This window comes from Erinaceus europaeus, chromosome 18, assembly GCF_950295315.1.
Source record: "Erinaceus europaeus chromosome 18, mEriEur2.1, whole genome shotgun sequence".
Taxonomy (NCBI): Eukaryota; Metazoa; Chordata; class Mammalia; order Eulipotyphla; family Erinaceidae; genus Erinaceus; species Erinaceus europaeus.
In genome coordinates this window covers 43,646,643-43,664,560 of record NC_080179.1, presented here as the reverse complement: position 1 = coordinate 43,664,560, position 17,918 = coordinate 43,646,643, and the positions used below count along the sequence as shown (strand labels likewise).

Sequence of the window (17,918 nt, the reverse complement as noted above, 5' to 3'; positions counted from 1 at the left end):
ATAAGGATCCTGATTCGAGCCCCCCGGCTCCCCACCTGCAGGGGAGTCACTTCACAAGTGGTGAAGCAGGTCTGCAGGTGTCTCTCTTTCTCTCCCCCTTTCTGTCTTCCCCTCCTCTCTCCATTTCTCTCTGTCCTATCCAACAATGATGACATCAATAATAACTACAGCAATAAAACAAGGGCAACAAAAGGGAATAAATAAATAAAAATTCCTTTAAAAAAATTTTAAAGACATCATGGGTGGTCTGGGAGATGGTACAGTGGAAAAGACATTTATCTCTCAAGGAGGAGGACCTGAATTTGATCCCTGGAAGCATATGTACCAGAGTGACTTCTGGTTCTTTCTCTCTCCTATCTATCTCATTAATAAATAAAAAAAATTTTAAAAAAAGACACCATAGTACAGCTTCCGCCTCTATGCCATCCTCCCAGGGCTCCACATATTCTCATATGGTGAAGGGCATTGAATCCAGGGCCTCTCACCTAGCCATGCATGTGCTTTAGTGAGTAAGCTATCACCACCCTGGCAATAATTTTATTTCATCCACCTTACAGGTGAGGAACTGGATTCCTTGAAAGCTTAAGCAGCTTGTCCAAGAGGCTGTCCCATGGCTCAGACTCAGCAAGAGGGCAGGAGACTATTGTCATATGGTCTAGCCTACATCTTCAGTTACATTCCTTGCCGTGGTAGAGTAATACACCTCCACACCTCACTGCTATCTTGGTTATCCTCTCGACTCAACCCTCTCCTAGCTAGTAGAAGGTAAGTTTTCTTCCAAAGAGTCATACAAACAGTACTATATTTTAAAAAATCAAGACAAGCTTTGGAAGGAAATACCAAAGCTTTCTCCAAAACAAGCCAAAGTTGCTTCTTATCTTAAAATGAGAATTCCCAAAAATATTGCCTGAGGTTCTTTCCTCAGCTCCTTGACTCCTCCCCCACAATTCACTTTATCCTTTCCCTCAGGGCTCAGTCATGAGGAAAGAATCTTCAACAGCGACCTTTGTTCATTAGCAAAAAGGATGATCTGGGAACCTGCAGACCTCCCTCCCCTCTGGACTCCATTTTGAAAGGAGAGGACAATACTTCGTTTTTTCAGATCATTTTTCACCATATCTAAAATTAACCAGGGTGGAGGGAAGATAGCATAATGGTTATGCAAACAGACTCTCGTGCCTGAGGCTCCAAAGTCCCAGGTTCAATCCCCAGCATCAACATAAACCAGAACTGAGCAGAGCGCTGGTAAAAAAAAAAAAAAAAAACTAAATAAAGAAAGAAAAAAGAAAAAAAGCAATTAAATTAACCAGTTTGCTGAGAGGGCATGTTACAGGTAGCACACTGGTTATGGATGCATCATGCCTGAGGCTCCAGGTTCAATCTCTAGCATCATTCTAAACCAGAGCCGAGCATGCTCTAGTAAGAAAGAGAAAGGATATAATAGAAATCATGCCTCCTATCAAGGCACTAAGATTAATGCTAGGAATATTAAAAACCCAGAGCTCCCATTCTATTATGGGAAAACTAGTAAGATGACGAGAAAAACACTAAAAACAACCACACTGCATTTCCTTCTATCATCTAAAAAAGCAAGAGGAAATAGTGAAATACTCATTTAAATGATGTTTGTAAACTGTAATAGAAATAATTATAGAGTAATATTAATAGCTCTAATAGTGGAAAATACTGTTTTTGAAAAAGTAAATTTAAGGGGGTAGATCATCATGGTTATGCCTGAGGCTCCAAAGTTCCAGATTCAAACCCCCACACCACCATAAGCCAGAACTAAGCAGTGCAGTGCTGTTAAAAAAACAAGTGGGGAGTCAGGCGGTGGCACAGCGGTTTAAACGCAAAGCACAAGGACTGGTGTAAGGATCCCCATCTCCCCACCTGCAGGGGAGTTGCTTCACAGGTGGTGAAGTAGGTCTGTAGGAGTCTTTCTCTCCCTCTCAGTCTTCCCCTCCTCTCTCCATTTCTTTCTGTCCTATCCAACAATGATAGCAAAAACAATAATAATAACTAAAACAATAAAAAACAAGGGCAACAAAAGGGAATAAATAAATAAAATATTTTTTAAAATTTTTTTAATATTTTATTTATTTATTCCCTTTTGTTGCTCTTGTTTTATTGTTGTAGTTATTATTGTTGTTGTCATCATTGTTGGATAGGACAGAGAGAAACGGAGAGAGGAGGGGAAGACAGAGAGGGGGAGAGAAAGATAGACACCTGCAGACCTGCTTCACCACCTGTGAAGCGACTCCCCTGCAGGTGGGGAGCCGGGGTTCAAACCGGGATCCTTATGCCGGTCCTTGTGCTTTGCGCCACCTGCGCTTAACCCGCTGTGCTACAGCCCGACTCCCAAATAAAATATTTTTTTAAAAAATAGTTATATATTGTTTAAAAAGGAAGAAAAAAATCCACCTAAGACAAATTATCACTAAACCATAGTTCTCAACAACTTAGTGTAAACTAGAAAACTGTGCACATCTTTTTAATATCATTATTGTTTAGACAGAAGTAGAGAAGGGGTCCAGGAGGTGGTGCAGTAGATAAAGTGTTGGATTCTCAAGCATGAGGTTCTGAGTTCAATCCCCAGTAGCACATATACCAGATTGATGTCTGGTTCTTTCTCTTCTTCTATCTTTATGAATAAATAAAATCTTAAAACAGACAGAAGAAGTAGAGAGGAGCAGGGATAGAGAGCATAAAGGTTATACAAAGAGATCCTCATGCCTGAGGATCGGAAGAAGTCCCAGGTTCAATCCCCCACAACACCATTAGCCAGAGGTGAGCAGCGCTCTGGTAAAAAACAAAAAAGAGAAGTGGATAGAGTGAAAGAGACACAACACTGAGGCTTCCTTCAGTATGGACTAGAACCTGGTGCGAGCACATGGCAAAGCAGCACACTACCCGAGTAAGCCCTGCCCTACTGACTCAAAATGATGAAAGGATTCTGAGGTGTCTATAAGGTGAACCGGGAAGGAAATACAATCAGTGCATATGCAAGAAAACACCATCTTTTGGGACACAGATTCACACGCCCTGATAAAGGGATTCTGCAGCCGAATCCTACCAGGCACCTCTCCCATCTGCATTCTTTCCAAGTCACAGAAATCACACACTAGTGGTTTTACACAGGAAAGCCCTGAGGTCCGAAGGGAAAGGCAAGGCAAGCCTGGTGCTAGAGCTGGAATTCAAGACCCAAAGTGAGAATCATTTCTTTACACAAGATGAGAGATGGTGTCCCACATGGCCTCAAAGGCTTTCCATGCATTGATAGAACACAGCCCCCATGCTTCAGGGGACCAGTCTTCCCACTGCTGCCAGCTTCAGCCCCAGGAAGTTCAGCAGACCTGATACAGTAAAGGGGTTCCTTCTGTCCAGAGAGGACATCAGCTGTGGTCATAACTACTAGACAATCAAACACTGACTACTGATACCTTCAATATTCCTGTGGGAATAATACCTGTGTGACCCATATTCAGTTAAGCAATAACATTTTTTTTGCCTCCGGGGCTATCGCTGGGGCTCGGTGCCAGGACTACAAGCCACTGCTCCTGGCGGCCATTTATTACCATTTTTATTAGATAGGACAGAGAGAAACTGAGAGGGAAGAGAAAGAAAGAGACACCTGCAGACCTGCTTCACTGCTTATGAAGTAGTCTCCCCTGCAGGTGGGGACCTGGGGCTTGAACCCTGATCCTTGCATGGATCTTTGAGCTTAGTAATGTATCTATTTTTTTTTCCCCTCCAGGGTTATTGCTGGGCTCGGTGCCTGCACCATGAAGCCACCGCTCCTGGAGGCCATTTTCCCCCCCCTTTTTGTAGTCCTTGTTGTTGTAGCTTCGTTGTGGTTATTATTGCCATTGTTGATGTTGTTCGTTGTTGGATAGGACAGAGAGAAATGGAGAGAGGAGGGGAAGACAGAGAGGGGGAGAGAAAGAGAGACACCTGCAGACCTGCTTCACCGCCTGTGAAGTGACTCCCCTGCAGGTGGGGAGCCGGGGGCTCGAACCGGGATCCTTACGCAGGTCCCTGCACTTTGCGCCACATGCGCTTAACCCACTACGCCACCGCCCGACCCCAGTACTGTATCTACTTAACTGGGTGCACCACCACCTGGCATACTGCATGTGTGTCCCCTCCCCCACCTACCCACCCTCTTTTTTCCCCAGATAAAGACACTGAGGCTCAGAGAGTTCTCCCACTAGGAAATGGCACGCACAGTCGTCCCGTACATCTCCCGCTTAGATGAGGTAAGGAGGCCCAAACAGTCACCTTGGCAGTCCTCCCCTTGATCAATCACCCAGCCCCTGGGCTCACCCTGCCCTGGTGAGTTCTCCCAGCCACTACCTTGGTTGAGGTAGGTCAAGGTCTCCTCATGCAGCTTGACAGCAGGGGAGGTGGCAGCACACAAGACATACTGCAGAGGGGGCAGGCGAGCCTCGTTCTCAGGTGACAGCTGGGGCTCCTCCTGCTTGAAGATGGGCAGAGCCAGCACATCACTGCAAGACACAAGAGGGCTTGGTCAGGAGCACAGTCCCCAAGAAGCCATTTGCAAAGACAGAGGAGGATGCGGGCCTCCCTAGCAAAGCACCCGGCTGACTTGCGATAGTTCACCTCACAAATGCTCATGTGAATTAATCTGTGAGGAACTCTTACTGCCACTCACTGGCTCTTGGGAGATGAATTCAACAAATCATTAAAGGAGAAATGCAAATCTGTCTCCAATACCTACAAATCACATCTCTTGAGATGCACAGAATCAGAGCAATAGAGTAACCTTGAGATTAAACAGTGTCCATGGCATGGGGGAAGAAGCCCCATGGATGGAGCAGTGAGTGCTGTGGGCTCTTCCTGTTTTCTCTCTCTGTCTCTCTGTCTCGGTCTTTATCTGAAACAAAGAAATGGAAAGGTTGGCCTATATACCAACTAAATATATATACTAAATCTAGCACTGAAGAGAGAGGGGAGGGAGACAACTACACACCATCAAGTCTAACTTTGTAGAGAGAATATAAATTATTTATTGATTGATTATTTATTATTGGATAGTGGTCCAGGAGGTGGCGCAATGGATAAGAGCATCTTACTCTCAGGCATGAGGTCCTGAGTTCAATCCCTGGCAGCACATGTACCAGAGTGATGTCTGGTTCTCTTTCTCCTCCTTTCTCATTAATAAATAAATTAAATCTTAAAAAATATATATTATTGTATAGATACAGAGAAATTGAGATGGGAGGGGGAGAGACAGAGAGACAGCTGCAGCCCTGCTTCACCACTTGTGAAGCTTTTCCCATGTAGGTGGGGAGCAGAGGCCAGAACCTACGTCCTTGTGCACTGTAATATATATATAGTATATGTAATAAAATATAAATATAATAAACTTAAATATAAATAAAAAATAAAGGGGGGAGGGTGGTATTGCAGCAGCTTAAGCTCACATGGCTCAAAGTCCTAGGATCAACACAAGAATCCCAGTTCGAGCCTCTGGCTCCCCACCTGCAGGGGGGTCGCTTCACAGGCTGTGAAGCAGTTTGCAGGTGTCTATCTTTCTCTCCTCCACTGTCTTCCCCTCTTCTCTCTGTCCTATCCAACAACAGCAATAACAATAGCAATAAAAATGGCAACAAGAAACAGGAAAAAATGGCTTCCAAGAGCAGTGGATTCATTGTGCAGGCACTGAGCCCCAGTGATAAATAACCCTGGAGTCAAAAAAATAAAGGGGATCGAGTCACAGGCAGTGAAGCAGGTCTGCAGGTGTCTTGTCTTTCTCTCCCCCTCTGTCTTCCCCTCCTCTCTCCATTTCTCTCTGTCCTATCTAACAACAACAATAATAAAAAACAAGGGCAACAAAAGGGGAAATAAATATAAAAAAAGGGGAGTCGGACAGTAGTGCATCGGGTTAAGCATACTTGGCGCTTTCTCACCCCTCTGTCTCCCCTCCTCTCTTGATTTCTCTCTGTCCTATCCAACGACAACAACAGCAACAACAATAATAACCACAACAATGATAAAACAAGGGCAAAAAAGGGGTAAAAATGGTCTCCAGGAGCAGTGGATTCATGGTGCAGGCACCAAACCCCAGCAAAAAAAAAAAAAAAAGAAAAAATTAAGTATTCCATTTATTGGCCACTTTTCAGACAAATACAACTCTGCTTTCAGTCTGTGAATCATTCAAATGCAGAAGCTATTTGCTATATTTCTCCCAGCCCCTTCAAAAAAAAAAAAAAAAACCTGGCCCAAGGCAGAGAGATAGCTAATAGTTATGTAAAAAAGGCTTTGCAGGGCAGGGGTAGATAGCATAATGGTTATGCAAACAGACTCTCATGCCTGAGGCTCCAAAGTCCCAGGTTCAATCCTCTGCACCACCAGAAGGCAAAGCTGAGCAGTGCTCTGATAAAAAGAAAAAGAAAATTTAAAAAAGGCTTTGGTGCCTGAGGCACCAAAGGACCCAGGTACATACCCTGAGCCACCCAAGTCAGAGCTGAACAGTGCTTCAGTATATACAAAACCCATTAGCAGGGAAGATAGCATAATGGTCATGTGAAGAGATGGCTCTCATGCCTGAGGCTCCAAAGTCCCAGGTTCAGTCCCTTGGCACCACTATAAGCCAGAGCTGAGCAGTGCTTCAGTTGTATTAAAAAAAAAAAAAAAAAAAAGCATGGCTTTGTCATATTCACAGCCAGATTCCAGCCTGGTCTCCATGGCAGTGAAAGAAGCTTTGGCACTATGATATACTTGCTCTGTCTCTTAATTAAAAAAAAAATTAGGGGTCAGGTAGTAGCTGAGCACACATGCTCACAATGTGCAAGGACCCAGGTTCGAACCCCAGGCTTCCCACCTGCAGAGGCAAAGTTTCACAAGTGAAGCAGGTCTGTAGGTGTCTTTCTGTCTCCCTATCTTTCACTCCTCTCTCAAATTCTGTCTCTATCCAGAATAAGTAAAAATACATTTTAAAAAGTTAAAATTCGGGAGTTGGGTGGTTGTGCAGCGGGTTAAGCGCACGGGGCTGAAAGCGTAAGCCCCCGGCTCCCCACCTGCAGGGGAGTCGCTTCACAGGTGGTGAAGCAGGTGTGCAGGTGTCTCTGTCTCTCTTCCTTTCTATCTCCCCCTTCGCTCTCAATTTCTCTGTCCCTATCCAATAACAAATAAAGTTTAAAAAAAAGTTAAAATTACCCACCCAACCCCCAAAATAAAAATCTTGTCTGTAACCAGCTCAGTTTTTTTTTAATTTATTTTCCTTTTGTTGCTCTTGTTTTTTATTGTTGTAGTTATTGATGTCATTGTCAGATGGGACAGAGAGAAATAGAGAGCAGAGGAAGACAGAGAGGGGAAGAGAAAGGTAGACACCTGCAGACCTGCTTCACCACCTGTGAAGCGACTCCCCTGCAGGTGGGAAGCCAGGGGCTCGAACCAGGATCCTTACACTGATCCTTGAGCTTCGTGCCACATGTGTTTAACCCTCTGCTACTGCCCAACTCCCACTCAATTCAGTTTTCTAATCCCACCTCTACAGAAAACTCCCTACCATGTCCCCACACCAAGCCTCACATCAGCCTGGGACTGGAGAATTAAGTTCTAGATCTATTTTGAATGTCCTCACAAAAAAATGCAGAGGGAGTCGGGAGGTAGTGCAGTGGGTTAAGCACGGGTGGGTTAAAGCTCAGGTGACGCAAAGATCCCTGTTCGAGCCCTGGGCTCCCCACCTGCAGGGGAGTCACTTCACAATCAAAGCAGGTCTGCAGGTGTCTGTCTTTCTCTCCCCCCTCCGTCTTCCCCTCCTCTCTCCATTTCTCTGTCCTATCCAACAGTGACATCAATAACAATGTAACTATAACAATAAAAAACAAGGACAACATAAGGAAAAAGAAATAAATAAAAGAAAAAGAAATCCTTAAGGATGTGGATGAACTGTGTTATAAGAGAAAGTCGTGGGAGTCGGGCTGTAGCGCAGTGGGTTAAGCACAGGTGGCATAAAGTGCAGGGACCATTGTTAAGGATCCCGGTTCGAGCCCTGGCTCCCCACCTGCAGGGGAGTCACTTCACAAGCAGTGAAGCAGGTCTGCAGGTGTCTATCTTTTTCTTCCCCTGTCTTCCCCTCCTCTCTCCACTTCTCTCTGTCCTATCCAACAACGATGACAACAATAAAACAACAAGGGCAACAAAAGGGAATAAATAAATAAATAAATAAATAAAATATTAAAAAAAGAAAGTCGTAAGTTATAAGCAGCATGGAACAGAGGTGCCCAAAACTGCCAGGGCTCTTATCTTGATAAACCTCAAACCTCCTCCCTCTGTGTGTCCCAGGGTTTATGAATCCAATTTGTTGATCCCACTTCACTGTATAAATAGCAGTCATGGTACAGTCTGTTCCTCCTATAACACCATAAATGAGTGTCTCTAAAACGAGCCCAGCACACACCCCAACAATGTCTAACTAATTCTCAGAAGGAAAGTCTGGTTAGGAGCACACCTGGAAAAAGCTTCCGTGTGGAGTGAGAGCTCCCCTGGCATCCAAGAGCAAAGTGACACACACACACACACACACACACACACACACACTCACATGGTGTGTTCACACCCCTCCTTGAACTGGTACTCATTCCAGCCCAAGTGGTTATCTAGGAACAGGAGGAAGCAAGCAGGCCTGCTCACCTGGGTATTGCGTAATGTCATGTTTGCCTAGACTGTGTTAAGTTAATAATCCACGGACTACTGCCTTTAAATTGGGGGGGGGGGGAGTATGTGTTGGGGAGGGGTTAAAACCATCACTCAGCAATAACTTATTTCAGGCCTGGCATCTTTATTTGCCAAGGAATAAAAGTCATATAAAAACATCAAACAGAAAAGGGGGAGAAAGGAGTAGAAGCCACTGCCCTGGTAAGGTCAGACAACAAGAGCAATTCTACAAGAGGAAAAAATATACTGGGTGGGGTACATAGCATAATTTTTATGCAAAGAGACTTTCAAGCCTGAGGCTCAAAGGTCCCAGGTTCAATTCCCTGCTCCACCACAAGCTAGAGTGGTGCTGTGCTCTTGTGCTCTAGTATAAAAAAAAACACTGAAAAAAAAAAAAAGGAATGGGGAGGGGGCGGCGAGGGGGACAAGACCTTGAGTCTAGAGTCAGGAGACCAGAGGCAAAATCACTGATCACTACCATCACCTTCACTGAGGGCATCCTCTATAAAATGTCAAAAACTCCAGCTTCTTAGACATGCTTCTTAAATTTTGATAAAATTGTTAGTGATTTCAGGCATGGCTCAATGGATAGTGTTGGTACCACAAGCATGAGTTCAATCCTTGCCATCACATATGCCAGAGCAATAATCTAGTTCGATCTTACTCTTTTATAAACAAAGCTAAGAAAAAAAAAATTGTGGGTGGAGAGTAGATGCCTGAGGCTCCAAAGTTCCAGGTTTGATCCCTTGCACCACGATAAGCCAAAGCTGAACAGTGCTCTGGTAAAAAATAAATGTGAGGGGCCAGGTGGTGGTGCACCTGGTTGAGCACACATGATACAGTATGCAAGGACCCCGGTTCGAGACCCTGGTCCCCACCTGCAGGGGGAAAGCTTTGGCAGTGGTGAAGCAGGGCTGTAGGTGTCTTTGTCTCCCTCTTTTTTTTTTTTTTTTTTTTTACCGGAGCACTACTCAGCTCTGGCTTATGGTGGTGCAGGGGAATGAACCTGGGACTTTGGAGGCTCAGGCATGAGTCTGTTTGCATAACCATTATGCTATCTACCCCTACCCTCTTCTCTCCCTCTCTATCTCCGGAGACCATCTCTATCCAATAATAAGTAAAGAAAAAAAAACACATTATGAGTCGGAGGGGGAAGCCCGGAAAGATAACATAAGTTATGCAAAACGACTTTCAGGCCTGATGCTCTGAGGTTCCAGGTTCAATGCCCAGAACCACCAGAAGCCAGAGCCAAGCAGTGTTCTGGTGTAAAAATTTTTTAAAATAAAAAAATGAAAGGCAGGCCAGTTGTTTGCTTAACCATGACCCCAAGACAAGCATAAGAACCAATATAGCTTTATAGTTCTTATAGCTTATGGCACTTTTCACCCCAAATTCTATCTCACTTAAAGCACACTCAAACCCTAAAAATGTATCTGACGCATTCCAGACAAATGGTATAACAGTAGGTATCCAGGAAGTTTTAAATACACTCACTGTCCTCTCAGGGTCACTTTCAAAACAATTTTTTAAAGATTTTATTTATTTATTGATGAGAGAGATAGGAAGAGAGAAAGAACCAGACATCACTCTGGTACATGTGCTGCCGGGGCTTGAACTCAGGACCTCATGCTTGAGAGCCCAGCAATTTATCCACTGCCTCCCGGACCACTCAAATTTATTTTTAACACTCAAATTTATTTTTAAGATATGGTGACATATATGAAGAGCATAAACCAAAGGCTCTACACCTAAAACTGCAGTCCATAGTACAGTGATGGCACGGACTGAGTGATGGCATTTTGTGAAGATGAATAAACACTGAACACCTACCAAGGCAGGCCATTAACAATGAAAGAAACTCAGGGGTGGGGGTAGATAGCATAATGGTTATGCAAAGAGACTCTTATGCCTGAGGCTCCAAAGTCCCAGGTTCAGTCCCTTGCACCATCATAAACCAGAGCTGAGCAGTGAGGAAAAAAAAAGAAACTCAGTGGGTGTCCAACCTATGCCTTGGGGTAGCTTCCCTCAGAATGATAAAACCAAGGCCAGCAGAGTTTTTAATTAAGATTTCACCCCACACACACCTCTGACCCAAGAATAAAAATACAACACCCACGGGGGGGGGGGGGGGGGGGTGTCAGTTACCCCATACCCTTCAGCCTTCTGGAAGGGTTGAGGAGTCCTTAGAAAGGGTTTTGGGGGGAGTCGGGCGGTAACGCAGAGGGTGGTGCGAAGCAAAAGGACCGGCATTAAGGATCCGGGTTCGAGCAACCGGTTCCCCACCTGCAGGGGAGTTGCTTCAGACAGTGAAGCAGGTCTGCAGGTGTCTGTCTTTCTTCTCTCTTCCCCTCCTCTCTCCATTTCTCTCTGTAGTATCTAACAACGATGACATCAATAACAATAAAAAACTACAACAATAAAACAAGGGCAACAAAAAGTAATATATATATATATATATATATATGAAAGGATTATTGGACACATGAAGTCAGCATTTACAAATTACTTGGAGTGTTTACATTTGCATTAAATGGGAACTTCATAGGACAAAATAAATAAGACAAAATAAAGCGCAGGTCAGCTCTCTCACTTTAGGGCTGTCGGTGCCAAGCTCCTTTGGCTTCACTTTCTCCGAGCCCATACTAAATGTCCTTTGGGTTCAATCAGACACATTTCATAAACTGAGTAGGATGGAAATAAGACAGGCTACAGCTGGTTCAGACGAGTTCAGAAAGTGAAATGACTGCCTATTAGTAGTCAGCTGCAGAACTGGGGGGAAAATAATAATAATAATCCTCCAGGAACTGAAGCAAAAAGGAGGGGGGGTCTTACTTTCTTAAAGGAAAAGGGAGAGAACTTGGCGAAGGAGGCAAGACTTACTTTTCCCTTTGCAGAGCACTAGTCAAATCCCTGTAGAAGAAGAGAGAGTTCCATCAAGGGCCTGGGTCTAGCAAAATCACCTGCACCCGAGCCACCCCGGGTACCCCCCTAGGCTAGAGCCCAAATCTGGGCGCATCATTCTCACGCCAACCCCAAACCGCCACGACCCCTCCCCTCCCTGGCCCAAGGACACCCGAGAGGGCGCGGGGGGGTGGGAGGGACAGGGCGGAGAGACGCCAAGAGCAGGACCGGACCTCCCCGGTGCAGGCACCAGACCGCTGACAAAAGTTGCTGCTTCTCCCACCGGATCCACAGGGCGCCCCAGGAGGCTGCGACCAACAGGTGCGCGCTCAGTCTGCCCGGGGGTGGGGGCGTCAGGGGACGAGCTGCCGGAGGGGCCCCCCAATCCGTGCAGAGGGTCCCCCCGTGTCTGTCAGCCCCAGCTGGGGCTCTGGGCGTGTCCCTAGGTTCACACAACCCGAGGGCGTGGAGGCTGGGGCGCTGGAGACCCCAGGGCCCTGCGGCGCGCTTCCCCAGTCCCGGGAGCGCCTGCCCGAGCCCCCCGGGGCCGTGCTCGGGGACCGGCGGCCCTTACCGCAGATAGCTGCCAGAGTTGTGCTGGTTGTAGTGCTCGGGCTGGGTGTGCCAGAACAGCATGGCTGGAGCTCCGAGCGCGCCCGGACCGAGGTACCGCAGCCACCTATTTGCGTCCCCGGAAAAGTCGTGCTCTGAACTCGCGGAGTCGCAGACCCGGGTCTTTATGGGCGGCCCAGGGCGAGGGCGGGGCCCCGGCAGACCCGCCCCACCCGCCCGGCCCGGCCGGGCCCGGCCCCGCGGGTCGCACAGCAGGGAGGTGGCTCTCGGGAGCCCGCTGCACCTGGCTGACCCGCCGGGCTCGCCCTTCCCCGGAGCCCGAGACCCCGCCCCCGCCGGCCCCGCCCGACCCTCCCCGGGTGGGCGCAGGTGACTCGCACCCCGCTGACTCGCTGGCTCTCGCGCCTTGGCCCTGGCCTGGCCCAGCCGCCAGCCGGGGGCGGGGCGGAGTTGCCCAGTAGTTGGGGTGAGGGTCCCCGTGGGTGTGGAGACCAGACTGCGGCCCCATGCTCTCTCTCTGCCCTCTAATCTTGAACCTAATTCTTTTTTTTTTTTCTTTTTTTTTTTTTTTTTATTAATTAACAAAACCATAGGGTAGGAGGGGTACAACTCCACACAATTCCCACCGCCCAATCTCCATATCCCACCCCCTCCCCCGATAGCTTTCCCATTCTCTATCCCTCTGGGAGCATGGACCCAGGGTCATTGAGGGTTGCAGAAGGTAGAAGGTCTGGCTTCTGTAATTGCTTCCTCGCTGAACATGGGCGTTGACTGGTCGGTCCACACTCCCAGTCTGCCTCTCTCTTTCCCTAGTAGGATGGGTCTCTGGGGAAGCTGAGCTCCAGGACACATTGGTGGTGTCTTCAATCCAGGGAAGTCTGGCTGGCATCCTGATGACACCTGGAACCTGGTGACTGAAAAGAGAGTTAACATACAAAGCCAAACAAATTGTTGAGCAATCATGGACCCAAAGCTTGGAAAAGTGGAGAGGAAGTATTAGGGAGGTACTCACTGCAAACTCTAGTATACTTCTGCTTTCTTACTTTGGTGCCATACTCCAAACTCAGTCAATTTCTGCTTTGCGTTTCTACTTCTTCTTCCTTTTTTTGTTTTTTTTACATGCATAACATTCCCCAGATTCCCATTTAGCAATACAACCCCCACTATTTCATTCGTCATTTTTTATGGACCTGTATTCTCCCCACCCACCCACCCACCCCAGAGTCTTTTACTTTGGTGTAATACTCCAATTCCATTTTAGGTTCGACTTGTGTTTTCTTTTCTAATCTTGTTTTTCAACTACGGCCTGAGAGTGAGATCTAATTCTTCACCCTACTCATTCATTCATTCATTCATTCATTGGCTAGAGACAGAAATAAAGAAGGGGGAAAGAGGGACAGAGATAAAGAGACACTTGCAGCACCACTTCACCACTCGTGAAGCTTCCCCCCTGCAGGTGGGTTAGAAGGGGATGATCTTTTTAAAATTTTGTTTTAACTTAGTTTATTTATTATTGGATAGAGACCGAAATCTAGAAGGTAGAGGGAAAAATAGAGAGGGAGAGAGACAGAGAAGCCTGTAGTCCTGCTTCACCACTCGTGCAGCTTTCCCCCTGCAGGTGGAACCAGGGGCTTGAACCTGGGTCCTTGTGCACTGTAATGTGTGCATTTAACCAGATGTGCCACCACACGGCCCCTTGATTCCTCAGTCTTTATAAAAAATACATATATATGTAAATTTTATTGATTGATTTATGAAAAGTAGAGGGAGAACCAGAGCATCACTCTGGCACATGCAATGCCAGGAGAGAACTCAGGACCTCATGCCTTTGCCCAGGGTTCTAGCCACTGGGCTACCCCCCAGGCACCAACTTGTCATTTGTCATAGTGTTTAAGTCTTTTTTTTTTTTTTTCGGTTTTTTAGTACATTTTTTTTTTACTTTTAAAATTTATTTTATCTTTTTTTTCCCTTTTATTGCCCTTGTTGTTTATCGTCGTTGTTTTTATTGTTGTTGTTATTGCTGTCGTTATTGTTGGGTAGGACAGAGAAATGGAGAAGGAGGGGAAGACAGAGGGGGAGAGAAAGACAGACACCTGCAGACCTGCTTCACCGCCTGTGAAGCGACTCCCCTGCAGGTGGGGAGCTGAGGGTTCAAACCGGGATCCTTACTCAGGTCCTTGCGCTTAGTGCCATGTGTGCTTAACCCGCTGCACCACCGCCTGGCTCTTTGTTTTTGTTTTTAATGAGAGAGATCGAGGACTAGAGCATCACTCTGATAATTTTGGGGGGTGATGGGGGCAAGTTGGGATATAGTACCTGAGAGTCCAGTGTTTTACCAGCTGTGCCACCTCCTGGGTCATGTCATAGTCTTTATACTCTGAAATCATGGTGTCTGGAGTTTTTGTTGTTTGGTTTTGTTTTTTAACTGTGTGCTGATTCTTTCCCACTGGAATGGAAGCTCCAAGAGGACAAGGCCTGGACTCAAATCACTGTTATCTCCACTGACCACAAGGTTGCTTGGCACATAAGTAAGTCCTAGGTAAATATTTGTTAGATAAATATGGACAGAGTAGTGCAGTCAGCAGACAGGCAACAACACTGAGCTGAAGTTTTAGGATGCAGAGAAATCCTCTTGGCGACCATCCAGAAGGACAGTGGTTGGGGGCAGAGGTGAAGAGAATTGCCAAGGCAGTGAGGCAAACCCAGGACAAGACTGGAGCTGGATGACTGAGAGACCTGAGCAGGTGGGTGAGGAGAGAGAGGAGGGTAGACCACAGATGGCCAGGCGAGCATTGGCAGGAAGAAGGTGGGACTGTGTGCTTCAAGCAGAAGAGCTGCATGCTGCTTTTGCCTTCTGAAAAGGCCACTGGGGACAGAGAGGATTATAGAGGTGGTGGGGCGGTGTCAATAAAGAGTAGAGGCATGCCCTACACCCCAGTGATATCCACCTCCCTCTCCGTGGCACACTGCCTGGCATTGAAGATCCAGGTCAAAAGAGGAATCCACTCAAGTCCCCCAGGAGACGCTGGCTAGGGAACTGCCAGCTCCTCTCCCCACCCCCAGACATGCTTACAGACAAACTCCACCCTCACTTCCCATCTCTCACTGCTATTCTGCCCCTGAAAGGAAACAGGGAATGTGAGGGTCAGGCAGTGGTGCACCTGATTAAGTGCTCACATTACCATGCACAAGAACCGGGTTCAAGTCCCTGGTCCCCACCTGCAGGGGGAAAGCTTCATGAGTGGTGAAGCAGGCCTGGAGGTGACTCTCTGTCTCTCTCCCTCTCTACTACCCTCTCCCCTCTCAAATTCTCTGTCTTTATCCAATAAGAAATAAAAATAGGGAGTCGGGCGGTAGCGCAACGGGTTAAGCGCAAGCGGCGCAAAGCGCAAGGACCGGCGTAAGGATCCGGGTTCCAGCCCCCGGCTCGCCACCTGCAGGGGAGTCGCTTCACAGGTGGTGAAGCAGGTCTGCAGGTGTCTGTCTTTCTCTGCCCCTCTCTGTCTTCCACTCCTCTCTCCATTTCTCTCTGTCCTGTCCAAGAAGAACGGCATCAATAACAACAACAATAACTACAACAAGAAAACAACAAGGGCAACAAAAGGGAATAAATAAATTAAATAAATAATTTAAAAAAAAAGAAATAAAAATAGTAGTCTGGAAGGTGGCACAGTGGATAAAGCCTCGGACTCTTAAGCATGAGGTCCTGAGTTCAATCCCTGGCAGCACATGTACCAGAGTAATGTCTGGTTCTTTCTCTCTCTCTCTCTCTCCTTCTATCTTCATGAATAAATAAATAAAATCTTTAAAAATAAATAAAAATAAAAATATCCTACCCACCTACCCCCACCCCCACCTTCGCCCCAGGAAGCCGAATGGAATGGGACACAGTCTTTTGGTGGTGGGAATGGTGTTTATGTACACTCCTATTAAAGTGTAGTTATATAAATCACTATTTAATATGAGAGGGGAAAATTGATTGTATGTCTCAAACTTTTTAAAACATAGACCGAGTCTTTTTAATACATAGGCTGAGTCTTTGATATGCTGACTCTCTCAAAAGTCTAGACCAGGTAGAACAGAAGCAACCAATGGCACAGCTATATACAAGATGCTGGGTATTATACAGCAAACCCTAACAAAGGGACTTTTCAAAGTTAACCCAATTACCAAATATTGTGATGATAATAATAACTATCCATTGTCTTCTTGAACCCTAAGACAGCAGGAACCTCACATTTCCACAAAGAGCCTATATTTTCCCCAGTTCTGGAACCTTAGGTTGGGGCCCACTTTTCTGCATGCTGCTCTCAATTCATATCAAATAATATTGCATCCGCCAATTGCAACCTAATCACCGCAACAAGTGCCACCCCAGCATGCTTCACTTCAGACTGTGTCCAGAGACTTCAGTTGTGTAATGACAACCCTTCAGCTTCATCACTCCGGTGAGACCTTTCCTTTCATAGTGTTCTCTAATTCCATTCCAGGTGGTCCACTTCCTAGTAAGGTCCCCAAACCTAGATATAGACCAGGTCCCCTGAGTTAGAGCATATGTTCACATGCATCCACAAACCAGGGAAAAATATATACCTGAAAGCAGAAGTACACAGGAGTCTGCAGTGAGTACCCCTCAACACTTCATCTGCACTATTCCAGCCTTTAGGTCCATGATTGTTCAACAATTTGTTTGGCTTTGTATGTTAACTCTCTTTTTAGCCACCAGGTTCCAGATGCCAGCCAACATGATGCCAACCAGACTGATGACCCCACCAATGTGTCTTGGAGCCCCGCTTCACCAGAGACCCACCTTATAGGGAAAGAGACAGGCAGACTGGGAGTGTGGACCGACCAGTCAACACCCATGTTCAGCGAGGAAGCAATTACAGAAGCCAGACCTTCCACCTTCTGCACCCCATAATGACCCTGGGTCCATACTCCCAGAGAGATAGAGAATGGGAAAGTTATCAGGAAGGGGATGGGATATTGAGATCGGGTGGTGAGAATTGTGTGGAGTTGTACCCTTCCTATCCTACGGTTTTGTTAATGTCTCCTTTCTTAAATAAATAAAGAGAAGGAAAGAAAGAAAGGAAGGAAGAAAGAAAGAAAGAATGAATGATATTTTTAGGAAAAGGGAGCACCAGGTGGTGGTGCACCTGGTTGAGAGCACATGTTACAATGCGCAAGGACCCCGGTTCAAGCCCCAGGTCCCCACCTGCAGGGGGAAAGCTTTACAAGTGATGAAGCAGGGCTACAGGTGTCTCTCTCCCTCTCTATCTCCTTTACCCTCTCAATTTCTGGCTGTCTCTATCCAGTAAATAAAGATACTTAAAAAATTTAAAAATGAAAAGAGAAATGTGTGACTCAGATATCCCCTTCCAGGATGCACTTGTTTTACCCATCCATGAGGCAGCTGATAGCCTTCAGCCTACGGGAACTGCCTCTACAGTGGAGCCACCAGACCGAAGGTCACAGCCCTGGTGGGTGGTCCACACCCCAGTGGATTTCACCACAGGAGTACAAATGCCTTCTCAACTGCCCTAATGGGCTATCTTAGAACTCCCCAGGGGACCAGTTAGAGCTGTCCTAAAAGCCCCAGTCCGTTCCTGCTTCCTTCCTACCCCTTACAGAACTACTGATCTCAGGTGGACTTTCCAATAAATTTACTGAATCCTAAACTACTAAATTCTCTCTCAGGGTCCACGGCAATCACATTTATTTATTTGTTTGTCTGTTTGTTTTACCAAGGGATAGCTCAGTTC

General features: G+C 46.4%; 1 protein-coding gene and 1 long non-coding RNA gene across 3 annotated transcripts in view; one reads left to right on the top strand and one right to left on the bottom strand.

The window, feature by feature from the left end:
• Nucleotides 1-12,411, bottom strand: part of TFCP2L1 (transcription factor CP2 like 1) — a 61,622-nt gene extending 49,211 nt beyond the window's left edge. The window contains exons 1-3 of one of the 2 annotated variants that reach the window (XM_016194152.2): nucleotides 12,158-12,410; nucleotides 11,563-11,592; nucleotides 4,354-4,505 (exon numbers count right to left, since the gene is read on the bottom strand). In XM_016194152.2, the coding sequence (XP_016049638.1) occupies nucleotides 4,354-4,505; nucleotides 11,563-11,592; nucleotides 12,158-12,219 (244 nt within the window). In that variant the 5' untranslated portion in view covers nucleotides 12,220-12,410. Of the gene's footprint in view, nucleotides 1-4,353; nucleotides 4,506-11,562; nucleotides 11,593-12,157 lie in introns of both variants that reach the window. The other variant, XM_007536782.3, reaches the window with a different exon arrangement.
• Nucleotides 11,797-17,144, top strand: LOC132534269 (uncharacterized). The gene is made up of 3 exons (XR_009545979.1): nucleotides 11,797-11,904; nucleotides 14,615-14,684; nucleotides 16,876-17,144. It is a non-coding gene; the product is annotated as an uncharacterized LOC132534269 (long non-coding RNA).
• The last annotated feature ends 774 nt before the right edge of the window (nucleotides 17,145-17,918 follow it).